The sequence below is a fragment of the Crinia signifera genome, chromosome 7, assembly GCF_055691185.1.
Source record: "Crinia signifera chromosome 7, ASM5569118v1, whole genome shotgun sequence".
Lineage (NCBI taxonomy): Eukaryota > Metazoa > Chordata > Amphibia > Anura > Myobatrachidae > Crinia > Crinia signifera.
The window spans coordinates 50,484,979-50,510,125 of NC_139223.1; the positions used below are offsets into that span (position 1 = coordinate 50,484,979).

Consider the following 25,147-nt stretch of genomic DNA (forward strand, 5'->3'; position numbering starts at 1 on the left):
TTCCCAACAGTCACGAAGCACCAAGGTCTTACAGTGTGTCGGCATCTGAATTTACGCAATAATGATGTAAAAGCGCTAATGTATTCACTATGGCAAATGGTTGTAAGTCATGGAGGCCAACCATATAAAGGCACAAGCCGTGTTGGCCACCCAAAATTTAAGGTGACTTCTAATATCATAATGGACCTTGTAAATTGTAAAAAAATAAAATGAGGACAAAATAAACCTCTCCCTGATCACCCCAAACTCCACCACAATGGGCCTTATTCTAGTTCACTCTTTCTGACAAAATTCTTCTTAGATGGACTAAACCATGTGCACTGCAGGTGGGGCAGATGTAACATGTGCAGAGAGAATTAGATTTGGGTGAGTTATTTTGTTTCTGTGCAGGGTAAATACTGGCTGCTTTATTTTTACACTGCAATATAGATCTCACTTTGAAGTAAAACCTCAACCAAATCTAATTCTCTCTGCACAAGTTACATCTGCCCCACCTGCAGTGCACATGGTTTCGTCCATCTAAGAAGGATTTTGTCAGAAAGAGTGAACTAGAATAAGGCCCAATGCGCCAGATATCTCCTGTGTGTCCATTACGCTGCATCCTGGTACTAGGCCAAACCCTTTGGGGATCCAGTCTGTGTGCCAGTCCTGACAACAATCAGGGCTGTTGGTGCTACTTAATAAATTATATTAAGTTATTTGGGTACTTCTGTACTTTCACGGCGCCACTAGAAATCGCCTGCAGCGCGGCCATTGAATGCACTAAAAATCGGGTGCGACGCGATGCCCGCGATTTCCCATAGGGACCAATGTTAAATTTCTCAATTGACCCGATTTTACTGTTCAATGCCTCAATTGACACGATTTTTCCATAGGAAACAATGTTAAATGGCCCACAGAGGCCAAATAGCCACCCTGAAGTGTGAAATGGCCCCCACAATTGTTAACGCCACCCCACGATCAACGTGAACCCGAAGCGTGGCGAGCGCAGCGGTACGCGTCCTCCGACCTTTTCATACCCCCACTATCCACGTCGGCGTGGAGTTGAGAATAGAATAGTGTGGCGAGCGCAGCGAGCCACCGAGCCCCGCGAGGGGACGCGGATACCTTCACAGGTAAACGCGTCCCTTCGCGGGCTTCACAGGTATCCTCGTCCCCTCGCGGGGCTCGCTGCGCTCGCCACGCTTCGGGCTCGGTGGCTCGCTGCGCTCGCCACACTATTCTATTCTCAACTCCACGCCGACGTGGATAGTGGGGGTATGAAAAGGTCGTAGGACGCGTACCGCCGCCCCTCGCGGGCTCGCTGCGCTCGCCACGCTTCGGGTTCACGTTGATCGTGGGGTGGCGTTAACAATTGTGGGGGTCATTTCACACTTCAGGGTGTCTATTTGGCCTCTGTGGGCCATTTAACATTGATTCCTATGGAAAAATCGGGTCAATTGAGGCATTGAACAGAAAAATCGTGTCAATTGAGAAATTTAACATTGGTCCCTATGGGAAATCGCGGGCATCGCGCCGCACCCGATTTTCTAGTGCATTCAATGCCCGCGATGACCGCGATATCCTATCTGTCCTAATCTAGTGGCGCCGTGAAAGTAAAGAAGTACCGTTATTTGTTTCTCTGCTACATGTCTGATTGGGGTTTGCAAGGGACACCAGCTCAACCAATTATAAGGGGATCACTTAACATAAATTAAAGTATTTTGTATTGTTCTCACATAATAAATATACACAATGATACACAATATTGGCATTTTGGTCCATGATTTTGTGATGTTGGATGGCAATAAATGGAGTTATTCCATGTTTATGCCGCATTAATCGTCTCTACAGGGCCATATAGCCTTCAAGACATAGGGGGAGGGGCCCTAAACTGCACACCCTGGACATATGAGGTGCTACCTGCTGAGACCTGTAGTGCAGCAAGCAGGAGGAGGAGTTTGCAGGTGCACACTAAATATATATGCTAGACCTTTTAATATCTTGCTATATTGCATTTGAGGTTATTAGCATAATGATGCCCATTATTATCGGCTTGTCCACCACGTCCAGGTTACCTCAATAGGACAAGTCCCTAACACTACTCTGAGACAGGTCCAGGGCACAGGGCCCCCCAGGGCCAGCCCAGCAGAACCACCCCATGGCATCACATTAGTGTGAAATTGAAGTGATAGTAAAAGGGATAGGGGAAATTATATGTGATAAGACTTACCTAGGTAAGAGGTAATAATAAATGTGGAGGGTGCTACATATATACTAAACAAACTAACTAGCCTTCAAGACATCATAGTATTCTTTGTAGATATTAATGGAAGCAACCTGGGTTAATGAACTAAGTGGATATACTGTCCGTGCAGTTTTAAATGATATGGCGTGGAGATGTATCAATCCTTGGGAAGAGATGAAGTTGAGAGAGATAAATGGGAAGATGTACTAAGCCCTTCAGAGTGATAAAGTGAATAAATGGATGCTGCTATAGCACATTTATCCCATAGCCTGTAATGTGGCAGTTAGGAGCTGAGGGGGTAGATGTATGAAGCAGTGATAAGGGAGGAGAAGTGAGCCCATGGCAACCCATCAGCTGCTCTGTATAATTGAATATTATGCAATGTATAGATGTTACGATTGGTTGCCATGGGCTACTTCTCCTCTGGCTCACTTCTCCTCCCTTATCACTGCTTCATACATCTACCCCTCTGTGGTTAATAATTTAATAGAATTGAATGGATCTCCTCGTTATACCAACAAGTCAGATCCTAACTGTCATTTTACAAATGACATAAAATTATAGGACCTGATTGATTGGTACTTTATCTCTCTCTCTCCTTTATTTCTTTCCAAGTTCTTATTCATCTCCTCAACAATATTAGTTATTCCAATAATAGATTGTGAATAGAAGAAAGGTAGGAAATATGAGGCATTGGCCTTGGGCAAAGTAATAATGATCCCTCTCTGTTGTGTGTTATTCATACAGACAGAATAGCTGACCTCTGAAGTACGTCGTGTTCATCCTATAGTTACCACACATATAATACTTACCATAGCAACAACCCTCAGCATATACTGTGAGAAGTACGCACACACCTCGTAAACGGCCCACACCACATGGTATATATCAGATGGCATAAACTGATTTATTACGTATGGGTGACTGATGACCATGGTATTTTGTCATTGAGATGTGTCTTATAAATTGATAAATGCATAAATGAAGGTAATACATATAATAATTATGAATAAAATGACAATCCCCCTGGACGGGAAGGACCTGGAGGAGCAAGGGGAAATATAGAAATATTTATGTGGTCCCTCACCTACTGATCACATGACCAGCTGCCACTGACCGTTTTGCTAGGCGCGGCTCGCCGTTACCGTAGTTGTGCTCTGAAAAGGTGACATCTTAAAATGTGCAAAATAGAAGACTGTTGCAGTAGAATTACATAATTTTGGGGCTGGGTGCACTAAATCAGAAACCTGTGCTTTTTGTGTGTTTGTGTGTTTATTAACGCATTTCCAAATGCAATAACTACAGTACCACACATCGGGGCTCCATTGTGGAGGGTGACGCGACCCATTGCTGGAGATACTTCATAGAAGCCTATGGGCTTTCTTCACAGCGCTAGTTGGGGAATCTGGCACAGATGAAACACTGGACATTCCCATGGGCTCAGCCCCTCGCCACCGCCCCACGCCCCCAGTCCTCACTGCTAGGTGCGAACGGGCCGGCCAATAAGCGTGCACGCTTGCACCAATTGACTACACATGCGCATAAAAGTTTATGCGCAGTCGCGAAACATCGAATAGACCAGATTAAGGTCCATATAACTGCAGTTTTCAGACGCATACTTTAATACATTGTGCTCCCCATATGTTTTAAAAAGGGTCTGCAGTAAATTATATTTATAAGAGATATCCTCTGCGGATCACGGCACAGCAGTCCCCATCCAATTCTGGTCCCGATAGTAGGACCCACGGATCATAAACCCAGAAATCTTATCTTATAAGGGGCAGCTCTTATATACAGTAAGAGCTGTTCCGCCTGGTGCCGGCATACCAGTGATTACCAATGCTGATATGCAGGTGACAGAGGGCAGGATGTATCAAGTGAAAGTATAGGGGCTCATTCTGAGTTAAATGCCTCTGTGACCGGTTTACTCGACATTCATGTATATTCTGTATGACTTGCCGACGGTCGGGATCCCTGAGGTCAGTATACCGACATCAGAATCCCGGACGACGGTATTCCGACGCAAAAAGCCCCTTGACGTAATTTCGGCATCGGTATACTAACTGTCAAGATCATGACCGTCAGCGAGCCATCCGCCAACCTTTACTGGCCTATGCAAGTGTGAGAATATATCCGTGTGTACAGAAGATACAGATCCTGCCCACTGTTTACCATTCATAGCCACAACAGTTAAAAACAGCATCTAGACATTCCTCTATAACACGCTGGGTGCAACACATCTGTCTAGCACAGGTGTCTAGTGTCGGTCCTCATGCTACAATTGAACATGAAAGTCACCCTACACACCCACGTCACTCCCTTGATACTCCTGCACTGTGTGATCACAAGCTCGCCCCCTAGAAACACCCATTTCATGCATTATTTGGTCCATAGAATGAACTCTGTCTGTGGGCTTAATTCATTGTGCTGACACCTGCATGTTCCGTTCGCATTGACACCTACATCCAGCTCACCATTTTTTATCTTGTATCCTGCTTTTTCTAATTTTTTTATATTGCCTGTAGTGAGGTTCTAAATAGCACTCCTTAAGCCATACATCAGGCCATACATCAGGACAACCAGCATCAGATCTGGATTCTGATTTCCCCGGCCGCTTCCCAGACACACAGTAGATCGTATGTGTGTAATTTTACATAAGATGTATCGTAAGATCTGCAACTCCCAGCAGACTGATCATTAGCAGCATCTACAGATCTTACGTGCCGCACATAAGATCACAGGATCAACCTCCAGACCCACGGGCCCGCGCATTGTACCAAAACACCTCATGATGTGCTCTCAAAACACCCACAATGCATCGCACGGCCTGTCCAAATTGTGCGTTCAGGCCTGAAAACATTCTGATGCATGGCCAGCTATCGGCTGGCATTACTGTAAGTACTGTTCTTACAGGGAAGCTCTGAGAACATTCTTTAAATGCTTTTGAAAACAAAAGCGCTAAAGCTGAGGAAGAAACCGCTGTCATACTGTCCTACTCTACCGAGATGTCAGGAAGACCCCAGCTCATTCCCTTGTGCAATCATATAACCCCGGCCATGCCTCCCCGCATTGTAATGCCACAAACCAGATCCACTTGCATGCATGAGCCAGCTAGCTGCGTCATGCATGCACATGTTCCCTTAGTACTAAAACAATAGGGACCTTTTCAGGGGTGTGGATCGTATTGTCGACCTGACTTAGGTCGACAGTCATTAGGTCGACACCGTTGGCTCGACAGGCAACTAGGTCGACATGGGTGAAGGTCGACAGGTGTGCAGGTTGACATGTGACAAGGTCCACATGGGTTTAGGTCGACAAATGCGTTAGGTCGACATGGGTTAGGTCGACAGGTCGCAAGTTTTTTCACAGTTTTTTTTACCTAAATGTCGACACAGTTGAAAGTCAATCGCGATGCTTCGGGCACGTTGCCTCGCTGCGCTCGGCACACAATTTTATTCTCCCACCACACCCTAGTAGATGGTAGGGCATGAAATACCCCCTTTCGGCACATGTCGGCTCAAAAAACTGAAAAAACCCATGTTGACCTCGCGACCTGTCAACCTAACCCATGTTAATCTAATGCATTTGTCGACCTAAAACCATGTTGACCTTGTCCCATGTCGACCTAGACACCTGTCTACCTTCATCCATGTCGACCTAGAACCGTCAACCTTGTTGCCTGTCGACCTAATGACTGTCGACCTAAGTCGGGTCAACAATACGATCGTATCCCCTTTTCAGGGACAGGAATTTCTACTAATAAATCTTTAAACCCGGACGTGTCACTGGAAATGCATGCCGGCCATGAAGGCGTCTGCATGACAGGCAGCTGTTCCCTGCTCTGTCATTGGTGCTTGCAAGACAACTGTCCCCATTTAGCATTGCTGTCTCTCTATATGGAACTGAGCATCCCTTGTGTCAGGAAGCGGACAGATTCAGGAACGTACTAATTTGCCTTGTTAATTGCAAGTAAAATAGAAGGAAGCAGGCTTGTGTGAAAAGCTGGTGGGAGGACAGATAATTACCAGATATGCTCCCAGATATATTGTTTTTCTTATCATGGCAGAAAGTGTTAAGCCCCATACACATTAAATGAGTCCCCATCAACACCGATATTGGCGGCGGCGGGGACCCGGCAGATGCCGGCATTCACCGCTGCCGGGGTAAAAGAGAGTGATCGTGGGGGAGTGGCGGTCATGCTGCGGTTGCATGACCATCAACAAGGGCTCCCTCTTATGAACATGTTCGGATGAAGGTGGGGGTCGTTAACGACACGCAGAAGCCGTCATCATTAACGACATGGGGCAGGATTCTCTAAAGCAGAAATGCGGTAAAAACCCCGTTATCGGGTTTTTACCGCATTTCTGTATTCTCTGTTGCCCCTCCACAGTCAGTGTCAGTGCTGCACAGGGAATTGGCAGTAAAAGCTGCGATTCCCTACAGAAGCCTATGGACTTCTTACCGCAGCACTGTGTGAGAGATCCGTCATGGATGCCTCCCAGCATCCCTTGCGGCCGCATCGCAAGGGACAGCTCTTATCGCAAGAGCTGTCCTGTGTTAATAATCGCATATGTTAGAGCATATGCAATTATTAAGAACGAATCGCACGGCACTAAAATGGCCCATGCGATGCGATGCAATTTCACTATGTTAGCGTAAGTAGAAAATCTGGGCGCAGTGCTGCGAAACAAGTACCCTATTTTTATATATTGCATACAGAGAAAAAAACGGGAGAGATAAGGCCCCCATACATTACATCCTAAGGACAAGTCGGACCTGATTTTCCCCTGCAGCTCCCCGGGAGGGGGACACACGATTAGGCACTTGATGTGCCAAGTTTTGCAAATGATACATCGCATGCGATGTATCATTTGCAACTCCTGGGGAGCTACAAGGTGGAGGGAGCAGGGGGGCGGGGGACATCGAGGTGGTGGGCGGAGGACGCTGCGAGGCAGCTGGGGGGGGGCGCTGCTAGTAGTGCAGAGGCAGCGGACGCTGCGGGGGACAGTGACACAGAGGCGGCAGTAACATAGAGCTGGGCAGGGGGAGCCAGGAGCTGTCAGTACTGAAAAAAAGCCCATACAATGAATGGGCAGCCTGTGATTGGCTGAGCGCTCTCTCAGCCAATTGCTGACTGGCTGAGAGAGCGTTCAGCCAATCACAGGCTGCCCATTCATTGTATGGGCTTTTTTTTCCAGCGCTGACAGCTCCCGGCTCCCTCTGCCCACCTCCACGTTACTGCCACCTCTGTGTCCCCCGCAGCGTCCGCTGCTTCTGCACTACTAGCAGCGTTCCCCGCCCCCCTGCTCCCTCCACCTGCCCGGAGCATTGACAGCTCCCTGCTCCGGCTCCCCCTGCCTATCTCCTTCGCCGGCGGGGACCAGTCCGGAGAAGCGACAGGAGCAGGCTGGGAAAGGGGACCGGTCCGGGGGAGCGGCAGGAGATGTAGCGGGGACCGCAGATGGAGAGCAGAGACCGGGGTGCGGCAGGAGAATAGAAAGAAATCCTATTCCAAAGACTGGGCAGCCGCCCGGTCTTTGGAATAGGATTTCTTCCTATTCTCCTGCCACGCCCCTGATCTTTGCTCTGCGGTCCCCGCCTGCTGCTCCCCCGAACCGGTCCTCGAGAGGGGGGGGTCGGGCTCTACTGCCGCGGCCACACTGGCTCCAGCAGCAGGGGAGAGGACGCTCCAGACTTGAATCTGGATGCTGCAGCTTCCTCCCTCTTCCTGTCACTGGCCTCTTCTCTCCCATCACGCCTGGCACCCTGCCCCTTCCGGTGATGTTCCGGCTTCTGCAGATCACCAGAAGGAGGTACCCATCGGACCTGAAACATCGTGGGTACTAAAAAGTACCCATGATGTGCCTATGATGGGTCAGATTCCGATATATCTTATGTTCAGCAGGTCTGACGCTCTGATCCGATCCAATGTGCGCAGGAACGCGCATCAGATCGGATCAGATGTCACAAACTTCCGATTTTGGGCCGATTTCACCCGATTTATCGGCCCAAAGTGCCGAAATCGGGTGAAATCGGCTCAAAATCGCATAGTGTATATAGGGAGGTAGGGTGTATATTAGGGCGGAGTGAAAAAACTGAAATTGAGAAATTCAAAATCGGCTAGTGTGGAAAAGTTGTGACTTGACTTGAATAAGAAATGTGCAAAAGCATTTTGATCTGAGTCAACATCTTCTGTTCTGGCAAGAGGCCTAAAGTTTCACTTTTTTGGTGAAAATGACGAAAACTATGAAGATGCTCCGATCTAGTTATAATTATGTCAGGATGTCTTAGAGTGGTTCATTAATATACTTTAGCATAGTAAAAGAGAGTACGAACTTGTCCTAGTGCAAAGTGAATGACTGGCGGGAGAAAAAATCCCTAATAATTGACCCATTTTCATGGTCACAATTGTGAATATTGTGTGTTTTCTCCTCAACGTGTTTATAATAGAAGAAGCACAAATACTCTAAATGGAATTTCAGTGACACTGTGTGAAATATAACACTGCATAATAGCCCTTAATCAGACCTGATCCCAGTACAAATTTGTTCTCAAAATGGGCAAAACAAATGCTGCATTGCAGGTGGGGCAGATGTAATGTGCTGAGAGAGTTAAATTTGGGTGGGGTGTGTTGAAACTGAAATCTAAATTGCAGTGTAAAAATAATGCAGCCTGTATTTACCTTGCACAGAAACAAAATAACTCACACAAATCTAAAGGTGGCCATACATCTACAGATCGAATGTCAGATTGGGCCGGTTGGAACAAACAGCTGGTAATATATGAATGACAGTTTTTCAGCATTTCAAAGCAAATGGTCAACTGTCATTTGCTCTCATCTTTTACCGGGATTTTGTTCCAACCAGACAGATCGGACAATAAATCTGTAGATGTATGGCCACCTTAAATCTCTCTGCACATGTTACATCTGCCCCTCCTGCAGTCCAGCATTTTTTTGCCCATTTTGAGAACAAATTTGTACTGCGATCAGGTCTGATTAAGGGCCATTATGCAGTGTTATATTTCACACAGTGTCACTGAAATACATGAAATTGGATTTATGCTGCTCTCTTTGCAGTGCATATACAAAGATAGACAATCCTGTGTATATAAATAAGAAATAACTGTTGCAGTCTGTTATTGAAAAACAGTAACCGTTACAATAAGTATTACAAGTAAGTGTAAACTGTCTAATGTATCATTTTACATATCACTTCTGTTTATTGACAGAAAAACAGTGTTGCATCCCCTATACTGGGAACATGATTGGGCTGCATTACAGCCCAATTTAACTGTTAAATACGTTGAAGTGTATTATGATGTAATAAATTGTAAGCTTGCAGCAGGGCCCTCTAACCCCCAAGTCTGTCTGTCATTACCCAGTTCGTTTTATCACTGTCTACTATTGTAAAGCGTAAAGGAATCTGCTGAACTATATAAGAAACTGTAAATAAATATATAAACCAATACATCTAATGTTTAGGGGAAAAAAACAAGAACATTGATTCAAAAAATAACAGGTTAATCATTCTATGAGTGGTGTCCAGCAGTACATATATGCCAATCACTGTGTTCATTTCTAGGCAGCAGGGCCGTCTTAACAGCAGTGTGGGCCCCTGGGCAAAGCAATGCACTGGGGCCCTTACCCATTCTCCCCTCCTAGGGGTGGGGGGTGGTATCAGCAGCAGCTTTGATGTCCCTAGGGGTGGCAGGGGGTGCTCTATCTTCCATTCAACATGTAGGACCTGGAGCAGTAACTTCTGCTAATTACTCCTTTACTGCACAGGTGGTGGGAGGGTGAACACTAACGTGTGGAAGGGGGCACTGAGCTGTATGAAGGGTCCCTTGTAAATGACTTCCAGGGAGGTTGGGGGTGTTTTATACACAGGGGACGGTTGGATAATGGAGTGGGCTTAATATTCGTCATTTTCCGGTGGAAGGGCAGCTTGTTTGACTGCAGATTTCGCCATTATCTGGAAATAGATTTCTTAGCCGAGTATAAAAACCTAGTGTCCCAACTTTCAGGAGGTGCTGGGAACTTGGGTATCAGTGATCAGGAGCAATCCATTGACAAAAATATAAAACTACACCAGACGTTTGGAGCTGGAGCAGGGACCGGCTGCTTGAAGGCTGATATCTCTGGTTCTGGGCATGATAGAGACAAGCCGCTAGTGTCAGAGAGAACCTGATAAATATGACTGGAAATTGTAATTAACAGGTCGGGTGTGGACTGCTGCTTTGAAGTTGGATATCTGCAGTTCCCCAGGGCCGATTTTCAAAATTCTGGTATCCCTGGAAAAAGGGGATCCTCAGCTATCAACATAGAGCCCTTATATGCCTGAGGCCCCTGGGCAAGTGCCCATTAAGCCCATACAAAAAGACAGCCCTGCTAGGCAGGATTGATCAGCAATACTTATTACAGCATAATGCACTTTAATGTATTTAACTGTTAATATATTGGCTTATCTTTGGCATAATTATATGCTGTAATGCAGCTGCAGGTGGGGCAGATGTAACATGTGCAGAGGGAGTTAATGTGGCCATACATCTACAGATTTATTGTCCGATCTGTCTGTTTGGAACAAAATACTGGTAATGGATGAGAGCACTTTGCTTTGAAATGCTGGAAAACTGCCAAAAACTGTCATTCAGATATTACCAGGTATTTGTTCCAACCAGCCAGATCTGACAATCGATCTGTAGATGTATGGCCACCTTTAGATTTGTGTTGAGTTATTTTGTTTCTGTGCAGGGTAAATACCTGCTGCATTATTTTTACACTGCAATTTAGATTTCAGTTTCAACACACCCCACCTAAATTTAACTCTCTCAGCATATTACATCTGCCCCACCTGCAATGCAGCATTTGTTTTGCCCATTTTGAGAACAAATTTGTACTGCGATCAGGTCTGATTAAGGGCTATTATGCAGTGTTATATTTCACTCAGTGTCAATGAAATTCCATTTAGAGTATTTGTGCTTCTATTATAAACACGTTCAGGAGAAAACACACAATATTCACAATTGTGACCATGAAAATGGGTCAATTATTAGGGATGTTTTCTCCCGCCAGTCATTCACTTTGCACTAGGACAAGCTCGTACTGTTTTTTACTAAGCTAAAGTATATTAATGAACCACTCTAAGACATCCTGACATAATTATAACTAGATTGGAGCATCTTCATAGGTTTCGTCATTTTCACCTAAAAAGTGAAACTTCAGGCCTCTTGCCAGAACAGAAGATGTTGACTCAGATCAAAATGCTTTTGCACGTTTCTTATTCAGGTCAAGTCACAACTTTCCCACACTAGCCGATTTTGAATTTCTCAATTTCAGTTTTTTCACTCCGCCCTAGTGTATATATATATGCCTATAGGGAAAATACATCCCAAGTGGACAATTCTGCAATCTTCCATGCATTTTATCAGTGGTCAGGGAACTCGGTCCTCATTACCCCACACAGTGTATGTTTTGCAGGTCTCCTCACAGAATCACAAGTGAAATAATTAACTCCACCTGCGGACCTTATAAAGTGTGTCTGTGAGTAATTAGTACACCTGTGCACCTGCTGGGTTACCAGCAAAACATGCACCGTGTGGGATAATGAGGACCGAGTTCCCTGACTACTGCATTATATGGAATAGTAATTTCTGAATCGTACACATATGGGTGGGCGCGTGTGATTTATGAGGCCTGAGGAACATTACTTTAAGCTGTGAATGTAAAAAGTAGAACGTAAACAAATGTAATTCCACACATTAACCAGCAGCTCTGCTACTACCATGTAAATTGTAAGATCTTTTCCATAACATAAGTGTTCCTTCCACCCACGTGAAACTGCGTTATCGGAAGAAATGTTTCTCTGTCGGTGACGCCTGGGCTGACGGCTCTGATCTCCCCACCTTCCACAGCCCAAATAATGTCGCTGATACTATGAGAAGAAAAGGGACGGGGTGAGTCACACGTTCCCTGGGGAGCAAGAAAGCCAGACTTTATTCTCCTGTATATGGCATTCAGAATAACAACATTTACTGAGAAGTCAATATGGTTTCTCTATATGGGATACGGTCATATTGTCTACAGCATTTAGGTCTACAAGCATTAGGTCTACACCACTAGGTCGACCTGCATTTAGGTCGACATGCATTTAGGTCGAAATGACTGAAGGTCGACATGACTTAGGTCAACAGGGTCATTAGGTCGACAGGGTCATTAGGTCGACTTTTATAAGGTCGACAGGGTCTTTATGTCGACATGGGGTCATTTGGCTGTTTTATGAGTCGACATGTGCCGATAGGCGGTATTTCATGCCCTACCATCCACTAGGGTGTGGTGGGAGAATAAAATAGTGTGCCGAGCGCAGCGAGCCATGCGAGGGGACGCGGTGCTATGTTGATTCTGTTGACGCTTGAAAAAATGAAAAAAAAATTGGGCCGTTTGGTTCCAGAGAAATCTGCCCTCCAAGAACATGAACAGCCATGAAATTACGGGCCTCATTCAGATCACATCGGTCATGCGTGCATTTGCACGCAGTACCGATGTTGCGCGTCTGCGCATGCGCAGGTGGGTATCTGTGCATGTGCAGGCATATGGTGCGTGGGGGGGGGGGGGGCTGTTCCCTTTACCATATGGGAACGCCCAGCGTTCCATGGGCGTTCCCATGAGAACGCTGGGCATTCTTATGGTAATGAGGCAGTGACGTGGGTGTGGGGGGCGGGTAGCTGACATCACCGGATGTCAGCTGCCCGCCTATATCCACGCCAGCGTGCACGCAAATGTAAGTGAATGAAAAGGTCGATGGGGTCATTAGGTCGACAGGGTCATTAGGTCGAATTTCATAAGGTCGACAGGGTCTTTAGGTCGACATGGGGAAGGTCGACAGGCAAAATGTCGACATGGGGGGCGGGTAGCTGACATCACCGGATGTCAGCTGCCTGCCCATATCCACGCCAGCGTGCACGCAAATGTAAGTGACTGAAAAGTCACTTATATATGCATGCACGCTAAAGCCGCACTTTGAGAGGGGGGGGGGGGGGGGGGCGGTCGTTCGCCGGGCGGGGTTTGGTGGACTCGCAAGGCTGTGAATTCGCAGCCTTGCAAATCAACCAGAATAACCCCCTACATTTCAGAAATAAAATCAGTTTACCCGCAATATCTCTGGAGCCAATTAACCCATATGAACTAGCCTGGTATCAGATTGAAGGCCCAGCGGTTTGGGTTGAATGAGATCAAATTCGAGCCAAATTCGACTGGAAGCCATTGGAACTGGGTGGGGGTTGGAATTGGAGGGTCCGATGTTATCCTATGGGGATTTGCCCGGTGGTATCTCCAGTTCCCAGGGGGGCTAGCGACGCGAGGCTCGTTGGAAAGCCCCAGTCCTCATCTACAAAATGGGCCTATTTGGAGAGTGGGCCTGGAGCCTTAGCTCCATCAGGCCCATTGTAATCCGGCCCTGACTTCACCAAGCTTAATAAATCTACCTCTGAGGCGCTTCCCAACCAGTTTCCTTGGGGCATCGGTCCTACTTTTCTAGTGGAATGACGAATTCTACTGAACGTCGCTCCATCTGATAAAATGGCCTCCTCCAGGCGGGTCTAGCTAACAGGTCCACTTGTCTATTTTATTTTTAGGAGCAAATAAATGACCACATAAATCTTTAGCAGCAGCAGATCAGGGACAGCTGACATTTAATCAAATGCTTTTTCATGTAGCCGCAGCATACGTTTTTGTGACTATTATGATCCGTCTTGAAGAGAAGTTTCCATGTGCGTGAACGTAATCTATCACCATCCGGGTGTTTATAATCAGAGCACACACACAGAGAGAGGCTTGTGCGTCATATACTGTCACTCACCGCTTCAGTATCTCTGTTAAGAGCTATTTGTCGGAGGGATTGAATATTAGATAGAAGGATGATTTACCTGTCATGTTCGACATTTCTGTCCAAGCACTAATAACAGGGACAGGTTTTATGAAATAGAAGTACTCAATGGGCTGAACCTGCCTGTGTTTTATTAGCTGGTTTATAGCCCTTTGTGTTGCAGACAGAGGATGGATGAGCGCTGTGCCGTCCTGTCTGTGTCTCACTACGCTTCACCAGAGTTACATTTCAATAGGCATTTATTTCCACTTTCATATCGTCATTCAGATGCCTATAATCACTAAGCCATAACTATCCGCATGGAACTGGGCTCCTAAGTCAGTCTGTGATGCTGGGAATTAGGCAGAATGCTTTGCCATTCCTCATACTGAGACGTGTTCCTTCTTAAAGTGGTGCCCTGCTGTCAGATTACTTTATTGGCTTGTGCTTGTCCTCCTGTACACTCTTCTATGTTTATTAGTTTAACGGAATAGTTTTCCTCTTTTCCAGAATTTTGCAGGAGGGTATACAAACACAGGCCGCAACGTCAGGAGTCTGGGGGTGGGTTTGTGAGGTCACTCTCTAACCCATTGCTCTCAGCAGAGCAGAGTTGAATGAATGTTGCATGGTTGCAGAGTAAAGAGTGGTTGGGGGCAGCTCGCGAAGCACTGGGTATGCTCCCAGCACGATAAAATGGGGGACGTGATGCACGGTCGTGCCACAAGGATGCACCCCCATACGGTGGGGCTACACCTAGTTTGGCGCACACACAAAGTCCCACTCCTCAGCTTATCAACATTAGGGGCTATACAAGGGGTATGGGTAAATACCGGAATGGGGGGTTTCCTGTCCGGTGACTGCTGTGACACCTGTCACCAGTGAGAGCAGAAGGGGGAGAATACAGCCTCCCTGCATGGTCTGCGGGTGTAATAAAAACTGTACCGGTCCGGACCACACAGGGAGGCTGTAATATCCCCTTCCCCATGTCCCTGGTGAAAGCCATCACAGACATCCGGACATGACATCCCCCCGGACGGGACGTCCCGCGGACCGGACACTACAAGCTCCGGAATGCAGAGTTTGATTTCTGGTCTATCGTTCCAAGGTCTTGTCCGGGTCCAGTTTTTACTTAGTCCCCTATACAAGTCTACCACTTATCAGATTCTGAGCAAGCTATTAGATGGAAGAGGGGAGAAAGGGAGGATTTTAAAGCACAAACAGATGTCAGAGGGGGAATTGAAAATCTCCCTGCTCACTCATACTTCATGTCATGTGACTGTGGTTGCCATTGTAGCTTCATTTTGCTTCAGAACTATAAATCATTCGTAGCAGACTGAAGAAACAAACAAAGGAAAATGGTCATTAACAACCTTCATTTTACAGCCTACGTTGATGTATTAAAAAATCCCAATCCTTTTATTTCATGGGATTGTCACTTAAAGGATGTGTTTGTCATCCTTACATTTATATCAACAAGCGGATAGGTTTGGTGGAACAAGATGAAGGAGTTGGAAGGAGAGGGTGCTGCTTGCTAAGTATTGAGTTGGAACTCCTGCGGCGCAGTGCAATAAATAGTTTTTTATGTAGATGTCCAATATTCACACAGAAGGGTCTACTGACGCAGCAGCTGATCAGAGAAACCAGCAAGAGGTGTTTGTGCACAACACACCTCCTGCGCCTTTTGCATATTGTTTCCAGCGACAGTAGCATCCACCTCCGAATAAGCCCCATAGTAAGATAATGGAAGAAACTGGCAGATAAGTGCAGATGATCATTGAGGATCCAAGGTGCTTTTACACATTTGTGCCTCTGCTATTGTTCCTTACCCATAGGCCGGCAAACATATTCATTACCTTTGTATCTATCTATCTGTCTATATATATCTATATATATATATATATATATAGATATATATATAGATATATATATAGATGTCTACTGTCTTATTGTGTGTCTCCGAAACACTGCCATCTGTTGGCAGCGAGTGAAACTATATCTCTTTCTCTCTCTCACATGCACAAACACAGAGGCAGTCACAAGGTAGAAGACTCGCTTTTGAAGCATTTGCTTCCAGCGGGCTTACTAGTTAAAGATATACTTCTATATGACTTAATACACATGTGTATAACACATATAGAATATACATAGTATACATAATAGTGGTATATGAGTCCTGCCCTAGAACAGTTTACCAGCCAATTAATAGGAAGGATGAAAGAGCGCCACCACCAGATTTTGGTCATAATAGGTACTGCAGCATATTTCCTTTCCCTATAACATAATTTCTAGTGTAGAGGCCACGTTGCCTGAGATGTATGTACTATTATATAGTCATGAATGGGTGACAGCATAGTTTATTTAGATTTGATAAAACAATGAATTGTTTGGATACCGCCAGTGTTCAGTATCAGAACCTGTTTGGGGAATTACATTTGTTCTCAATCATTTCCTTTCTCTTTCGTTGTCACAGAGCTCCTTGGTTCCGCAAAGAGAGTGAATGTAAATTTTCAAGACACGGATGGGTAAGTGAATAGTTCTCTCTCTTCTTACATGGATGATATGTATGTATTGGATGTGCACTTGTTTAGGAATATACACCCACATTTGCAAGATGAATTCAGTAGAATCTTAGAACACGTCTGCTATTACATTATATAATAGATAAACAGTCAATTATATACCAATATATTGTGGGTTATAGTATTATGATCTGTAAGTATTGAGCTTGTAATATGTAAAGCGATCTGCGTGCAAATCTGCACAGGACTGTGCAGAGCTGCAGAAGTGTGACTTTACTACCTGCAGTCATACATAATAATGGCAAACAGAGGAGCTTCCTATAAGCAAACCTGTAATACAGAGTGGATGGCAATGATGCATACTTCCGGATTGGCTGTTAGGCTTCCAAAAAAAGGTGGCATTCTCGGCCCCCCTGGAAAAGTAGGCTGGACACCATACCCTCGCACACACCTCGTGCCTAAACTGCATCCCCTGGCCATTGACCAAAACTGGGCAGTCCTGGGAGTCCAGCGGATGCTATTTGTGCTGAATTGTGTTATTGTGGCCCCGCCCCCTACCTCTTAATGACGGTAATCTTACCCTTTTGTAGCGGGGGCAGGGCCACAAACAGGTGGTTGCACAGAGACACGACAAGTACTGCCCCTAATAAAGCATAGCAGTCCACACCACGGCCTCCAATATTGCCTTTTCCCCTCTGTCGCATCCTAATGTAACTTTAACCCAGCCACATCGCATATGTACTAACATATGCGGCTGGCATTGCCGTGCGGTGACGGAGCCCCCCCCCAGATGTCAAGGTTAAGCGAATAGTGTCGTTTTCCATTTTCCTGGGACACGGAGCATAGCCCCGCCCAGGACACCAGTGAAGCCCCACCCCCATATTCTGATTGGCCCACATGGATGACTATCAATATGTAAAAACATTGATGGTCATCCATTGCATAGTTATGGCCATGATGGCCATCCCTACCTCCTGGGCTCTGCGGCGTCCCCGGCGTCTCCTCCTCCACCCCCTTGCAGCCGGAAGGACATTCCCAGCTGTGACATGCTGCTGGGGGAGGAGGAGCAGCACGGAGGATGGGGAGGGGGTGCGGGCAGCGGGCCGCAATAGAAGGATATAGGATATCATCACCCAAAGTTGCGAAGACGGTGCAGCCGGGTTTTTGGGAAATTTGAAAATTCAGTAAACCGGGGGTTTTACCGCATTTTCGGCATAGTACATCCCGCCCAAAGTGATAAGATAACCCTTACTGCTCCAGAAACCATTACTACGGGTGTCGCTGTTAGTTGTCTCTGTGATTGTATTTTATGTAGTTAAATAACTATTTTATTTAAAAAAAAAGGTAAATAGCTCGTCAACTTTTCTGCTCGTTATAAGACACTGAACCTAGCATGGAATACAGTTGTTACAATATAAGGATATAATTAGACTCAGCCGTATCTCTCATGACTTTTTATATTCTGCTCTAAAACAGACCTTGCGTGAAGGCTTCTCTGGGTGAGGAGTAATCCCCATTGAATACTAGTTAAATGCGCTTGGTACAGTAGATGTGTCATGATAAAATAGTACGGATGGTGTAATGATTAGTATTACTGTCTCTCAGCGCTGAGGTCATGGGTTCTATTCCCACCATGGCCCTAACTGTGCAGGGTTTATATATTCTCCCTGTGATGTGTGAGATTCCTCTGGGTAGTTCAGTTTCCATCTATAAACACTCTGATTAATTGGTAACTGGCAAAAAAAATTGACCCGTGTGTGTGTGCATGTGCATGTGTTAAGGGCAGACTAGTAGGGGCCAAGTGTTTCTTATCCGCTGTTAAAATTCTAGGTTTCTCCATTGATCACATACGTGTTTGCTTATCTGTATTACTGTTTCTGGTACAGGACATATTTGTGCCAATTTTAGAAGTAAATATTAAGGTGCCCATACACATTACAATTATAGTATCCAATATTGGATAATATTGGATACAATATCGCATCTCGGTTTTGCGATAAGATGAGATCTAGTACAAAAAGTATGTGCAGCACACACGAGATATGATGAGATGCAATATTGTATCCAATATTGGATACTATAATTGTAACGTGTATGGGCACCTTAATACTGATTTATTGAGCACATAGGGGGGGATGCTCTAACATCCGTGCCCCCTTACCGCCCCCTATCGCCGGCTACCGCAAACATAATTATCACATATGCTGTAACGTATGCGATAATTATGGCAAAGGACAGCTCTTGCGTTAAGAGCTGTCCTTTGCGGTGAGTCAGCGGGTCCCGGCGGCTCCCCCCCCCTCTCCCTTACCCGGCTGCTGCGGCGGGGGGGCACCCGCACCCGGAAGAGGATCATAGTGCAGGGAGGAGGAGGTCACAGGTCCGCGCAGCACAGCTCTGTGCTGCCCGGACACAGGTGAGGGGGGTCAGTGCGGGGCGGCGGTGGGTCGGCGGGGGATTGCGTTAGAAGCCCATAGGCTTCTATGGGGCATCGCCAGATTTTTCTGCCCGATGGCCCCCCCGCTGCGGTAACCCGGCGGGGGATGCTTAAAGCTACCCAAAATGTGGTAACCGCATTTTTAATTTAGAGAATCTCCCCCATAGTGATATGCTGTTAGGAGAGAGGCAAAGCCTCACATGTCACATTCAGTGCAGGGCTGGGCGATCAAGAGCCCACAGTTAGGGCCATGGTGGGAATCAAAGCCATGACCTCAGCGCTGTGAGGCAGTAATGCTAATCATTTCATCGTGCTGCCCAATAACAGCAATGGGTTATGGGTCATAGGTTCGACACCTTAAAATCTCGACACGGCTTAGGTCGACACAAGCAGTAGGTCGTCATGGAAAAGGTCAACATGAAAAAGGTTGACATGAGTTTTTTGGGTGTCTATGTAGACACTATATTAGTGTTCCATGTCCCCTCGCATATATTCTCCCTCTTGTCCACGTGGATAGTTAAGTAGGAAAAAACACCTGTTCTGGGGGGAAAAAACATGAAAAACTCAGGTCGACATTTTTCATGGCGACCTATTGCTTGTGTTGACATTTTGACCTTGTCAACCTAAGCCAAGTCGACATTTTTAAGGTGTTGACCTATGGCCTGTTGACCAATAATGGTCGTCATATTGCGTCTCGACCTATCGACTGCATACCCAGCAATGAACTGTAGAAAATACACCATATTCCTCTGCAGTATAATGTAACAACGTGTAATGCAGTGCTGGGCAATAGCGGCCCTCCAGATGTTGATGAACTACACATCCCAGCATGCCTTGCATCAGTTTCAGCATGGCTACATAGCAAAACTAATGCAAAGCATCCTGGGATGTGTAGTTCATCAACAGCTGGAGGGCCGCTATTGCCCAGCACTGCGTAATGTATAATTCAAGTGCACAGGCTGGAGCCTGATCCTAGAGGAGGGGTGGGGCCTACTGGGGGTTTCCCCTGTGTCCATGTGGGGAAATCCGGCCATGGTCACATTCCAGAGTAATGCAAAGAGTTTTGGCTATAAAATTATTTCAATAATACACAGAATATATAACTTTACCAAATCATGTGTGTGTGTTTGTGTATGTATGTGTGTCTGTGTATAAATCTGCCTTCCCAGCCATAGATTGTAAGCTTGTCAGTAGGGCCTTCCTACCTCTATTGTAGGGTAACGATTTGGCCTCAAAACACCCGATTTAGATACAATCTCGACCGATTGTATGTAAATTGCGCATGTTTTGGACCATTTTCTGATCCGATGTCAGTCCGATGCGTGGCCCCGCAGGTCGTTTGGTCGTTTTTCAGATCCTACTTGCAGCAGATCGTGCGCAGATTGTGTGCTTCTACAGATCACGAGACGATCGTACGATCTGCTCCTGATCTCAATTGTTCCTGGTGTGTACCAGGCAAAAGTCTGTGATTACACAGTTTATAGTCTTAACACTGAGGATTCCAATTGTAAAGCACAATGAAATATGCTGCACTATATAAGAAACTGTAAATAAATACGTAAATTGTCCTCACCGCACCTCACTGATATTAAGTCCTAGTATACCCTTCAGGTTTTAAAGCTCTGATATAATTCTGACAAATGATAATGGGCCAGATGCACTAAGCTTCAAAAGTGATAAAATGGAGAGTGATAAACAGCCAGCCAATCAGCTCCTGTCTGACATTTTTCAAACACAGCCTGTAACATGGCAGGTAGGAGCTGATTGGCTGGCTGTTTATCACTCTCCATTTTATCACTTTTGAAGCTTAGAGAGTCTGGCCCAATGGGTGATATTGATATTGGAGTTAAAGTCATTGGAAGGTCTTTTGGTAGAACCTGCAAGAAAATCACTGGTGCTCCAACGAAACGCATCTGCACAAGAGCAGCAGCGGAATTAACACAGTGGGAGAAATTGACTAAGATGGCAGTTCTGTTTCACATGGGAAGTTGCTATTGGCAACCAATCAGAATCTACTTATTTATTTAGCACCTTCTAGAAGATAATGGATAGTAATAATCTGATTGGTTTCCCATAGCAACATCCCATGTGAAACAGAACTCCCATCTTAGTAAATTTCACCCAGTGAGGAAATTCTAATATTCTGAGTTCAGCATATACTCTAGTACAAAATCAGCAGGTAGCACATACAGGTCCACATGTACTAAGCCCTGAGAAGTGATACAATGGGGAGTGATAAACCACCAACCAATCAGCTACTGACTGTAATTTTTCAAACCCAGCATGTAACATGACAGTTAGGAGCTGATTGGCTGGTGGTTTATCACTTTCCATTTTATCACTTTTCACGCTTAGTAGTAGTACATTCAGCCCACAGTGAGCACCGAGGGGTTTATTTACTAAGAAGGGAGCTCTATGGAAGATGGGAAGTTGCCCATAGCAACCTGATCTAATTATCTTCTAGAAGGTGCTAAATCAGGCATGTCCAAACTGTGGCCCTCCAGCTGTTGTGAAACTACAAGTCCCATCATGCCTTGCCACAGTTTTGCTATTAGGGAATACTAAAACTGTGGCAAGGCATGCTGGGATGTGTAGTTTCACAACAGCTGGAGGGCCACAGTTTGGACATGCCTGTGCTAAATAAATACGTAGATTCTGTTTGGTTGCTATGGGCAACACCCCATCTTCAATAGAACTCCCATCTTACAAAATAAAACCCTGAGTGGTTCTGACATTAAATCGTTAACTACTGAAGCTCCTCAATATATGTCCATGCACACTATGGCTGAAGAATATTTGGGGCTGCCATTGAGCAGGATAGTCCTGTCCGATGGTGTGAAAACTATGGGAACCTTTTACTCATACTTTCCTACTCTCCCGGGAATGGCCCCAGCAAGGTGGGCATGGCCCCCGCAATCCCCCCAGTCTCCCAGATGGCCACTGTGAGGCAATCAGAATGGCCACACCCACCCAAGGCTCAGTTGTTGAGCTCCACCTCCGGCCCTGCCCCTTTTGTGGCACGCCCACCATCCCTGCACCCTGCTTCCTCTGTTTTTGCCTAAAAGTAGACAACCCTACTTTTACTTCCCATATGCCATCAAACAGTATCATTTTATTTTATTACATAACTCACCCTCCAGCACATAGTGAGATATACAGTTTGTTTTTCTTCATGAAAACAAGTTACTTCAGTCTCACAGAAATAGGACATCAGGATCTTTTTTTACTTAAGCAACTGAAATTATCAACACTTACACAAGTGAATGGCAAGACAGCGCCAAAATCAGAGGTGCTAATGAGGTTGGGGACAGTGGAGCAGGCTGAATGGAAATAATTAGTTCCTGAAAGGTTTATGTGGGAATGAGATTCCTCCGTTTGGAAACCCTGAAGGTTCTGGGGACAGTGAATCTCTGGGTATGTAAATCATTAAGTATGCATGAACAAACTGAGCACAGTGACACTGTCACCTCTGACCAGGGTAACACACAGTCCCTGCTGCTGTCACTCATAAGAAGTGTGATGTTTGGTGAACTGCTGTGAAGCATCAGTGTTTCTGAATCTGGAATAAGAATTTTACATGGCTAATAATAATATTGTATTTTCTTTAAATATCAAATATGATTGCTACAAATTAACTGTGGTGCGTCACTGCTAAAACCCCATGTTTTGTGGTGATACACGTTTCACACACTTCTAAAATAATATAATTGTCTCAACAGTAGTGCAGTGGTGCAGTAGTGCAGTGGTGCAGTGGTTCACAACACTGAGGTGGGGAGTTCAATATCCGGTCATGCAGAGGCAGAACTACCATTATTTATTCATTTCCACTTATTTATATAGCGCACACATAGGCCCTTATTCTGGTTCACCCGCAAAGGCAAATTCCTTCTCACATGGACAAAACAATGTACACTGCAGGGGGGCACTGACCGCTTTATTTTTACACTGCATTATAGATCTCACTTTGTAGAAAAAACCCCACCCAAATCTAATTCTCTCTGCACAAGTAACATCTGCCCCACCTGCAGTGCACATGGTTTTGTCCATGAAAAGGAATTTGCCTTTGGGAGTGAACCAGAATAAGGGCCATATTCTATAGCGCTATACAGAAAATATTTGAACATGCACATCAGTCCCTGCCCCAGTGGAGCTTTCAATCTATATTCGCTGCCATTGTACATGCACACGCAGACATTTTAGGGTTAATTTTGTTGGACGCCAATAAACCTACAGTACCAGTATATTTTGGGGGATTGTGGGAGGAAACCAGAGTACCCGGAGTAAACTAACGCAAACACGGGCAGAATGGTGGGAATCAAACCCATGACCCCAGCGCTGTGAGGCAGTTATACTAACCATTACACCGTCCGTTATGCCCACCATTGGTGCAGCATCGGGGCCCTATGAGGACTAAAGCAGCCCATACATGCTGCTATGTGGGCGTGCTTTCCGTGCTGTACTAACACGGATCACATTGCATTGCATTGCATGTGCATCTGTTGTGCATGCAATGCGATGCAATGTGATGAAACCTAAGTACAAAAAGTATGTGCTTGCACATACTTTTTGTACTTAGGTTTCATCACATTGCATCGCATTGCATGCACAACGGATGCACATGCAATGCAATGTGATCCGTGCTAGTACAGCACGCCCACAAAGCAGCGTGTATGGGCTGCTTAAGTGGTCCACTGCTGTGTGGTATATTGTGAACTTGGATACAGACAAATGGAGGTAGGGACAGCACTAGATATGCATGAACATATTAATTGTAATAAAAATAGATCTAAAATAGTCACCAGACCCTTCGGATCGATTTGCAAAATAGCCTTTATTAGCCTAATTGTGTCCGTTCCTAGAATACCCTGGTATTACCGTCCTTTCATTGGCCGGCTGCATAAATTGTCCCAGATACCTCAATTTGCTGTAATAGCTGCAGGGGTTGGTGTTCCCTGTACCTTCTGGATAATGTCTGTATGAAGCCAGTGGCGTAGCTACGTTTTGGGCGCCCCCCCGCCGTTAGGGGGGGGGCGACCATACCCACCCCCCGCCGCCGCCCCGTCGAGCACCCCCCCCCCCCTCCGCCTATGCTAACCCCCTCCCCCGCAGTCTTACCTATCGCGCTGGTCCCGGCGGCTCCGTCCGTTCATCTGCTGAAGACCACCACAAAATGGCCGCCCCCGTACAGCAGACAGTTTCAGAGAACTGTTTGCTATATGGGGCGGCCATTTTGTTGTGGTCCTCATCAGAAGAACGGAGCCGCCGGGACCAGCAAGATACTTAAGTCTGCGGGGGATTGGGGGGGGGGTAACTATAGCACCGCAGCCCCCGGCTCCCCCACATGCACAGCGCCCCCCCACGGTGGCGGGGGCTGCGGTGCTATAGTTACGCCCCTGTATGAAGCTGAGGTATAGGCCCAATTTAGCTAATAGGCAGGTGTTTCTCCTGGGGAGGGGTATGCACAGAGGCATATCTAGATATTCGTAGGCCCCATAGCAAAAGTTTGCAAGGGCCCCCTACTGTATTTAGCAACTTATGGTGATAAATGTATATAAAACATATTGTTTAGACAGCATAGATGGGCACCCTTCAGCTCTGAGCCCCATAGCAGCTGCACCCCTTGCACCTATGGTAGTTGCTCCCTTGGGTATGCAAACCCACAAGCCGGTGAAGGTGGGGTCCAGGGCTGGTCCGGACCGGTCACATTCAAAGGAAGGTCTTTCAATGTCTGATCCAAAGGGGTATTGTTATATATAGTGTAGCTTTTTCAAGGGTGGAAATTGTGATATTGTGAACTTGGGTTGTAGTGGGGGGGGGGGTTATATTTTTGTACCTGGGCCAACCACTTACAAGTTCCGCCACTGCGATCAGGACCTATATGAGTTTGAATGTTCTCCCCTGTTTGAGTGACTTTACTCCGGTTTCCTGCCCCCACTGCAAAAACATGCTGGGCGTTGTTTTATTAAATTTAACGAAATAGCACTGACACTTTTCTCGAATGCCGCTGTATTTCGAATCTTCGTTAGGGTTTGAAGTATATTATATCTTGCCCACCCCACCCTTTGGCCCCTTTTTTTCCATTATACTCAGTGCTATTTTTAAGCAG

At 45.9% G+C, this 25,147-nt stretch overlaps 1 protein-coding gene across 4 annotated transcripts in view; it reads left to right on the top strand.

Annotated features, from left to right (window-relative positions):
• The window catches only part of CASKIN1 (CASK interacting protein 1), a 231,293-nt gene that overhangs the window by 113,427 nt on the left and 92,719 nt on the right, over nt 1-25,147 (top strand). For all 4 annotated transcript variants that reach the window (XM_083153046.1, XM_083153047.1, XM_083153048.1 and 1 more), the window contains exon 2: nt 16,559-16,610. In XM_083153046.1, coding sequence (XP_083009172.1) covers nt 16,559-16,610 — 52 coding nt within the window. The remainder of the gene's footprint in view (nt 1-16,558; nt 16,611-25,147) is intronic.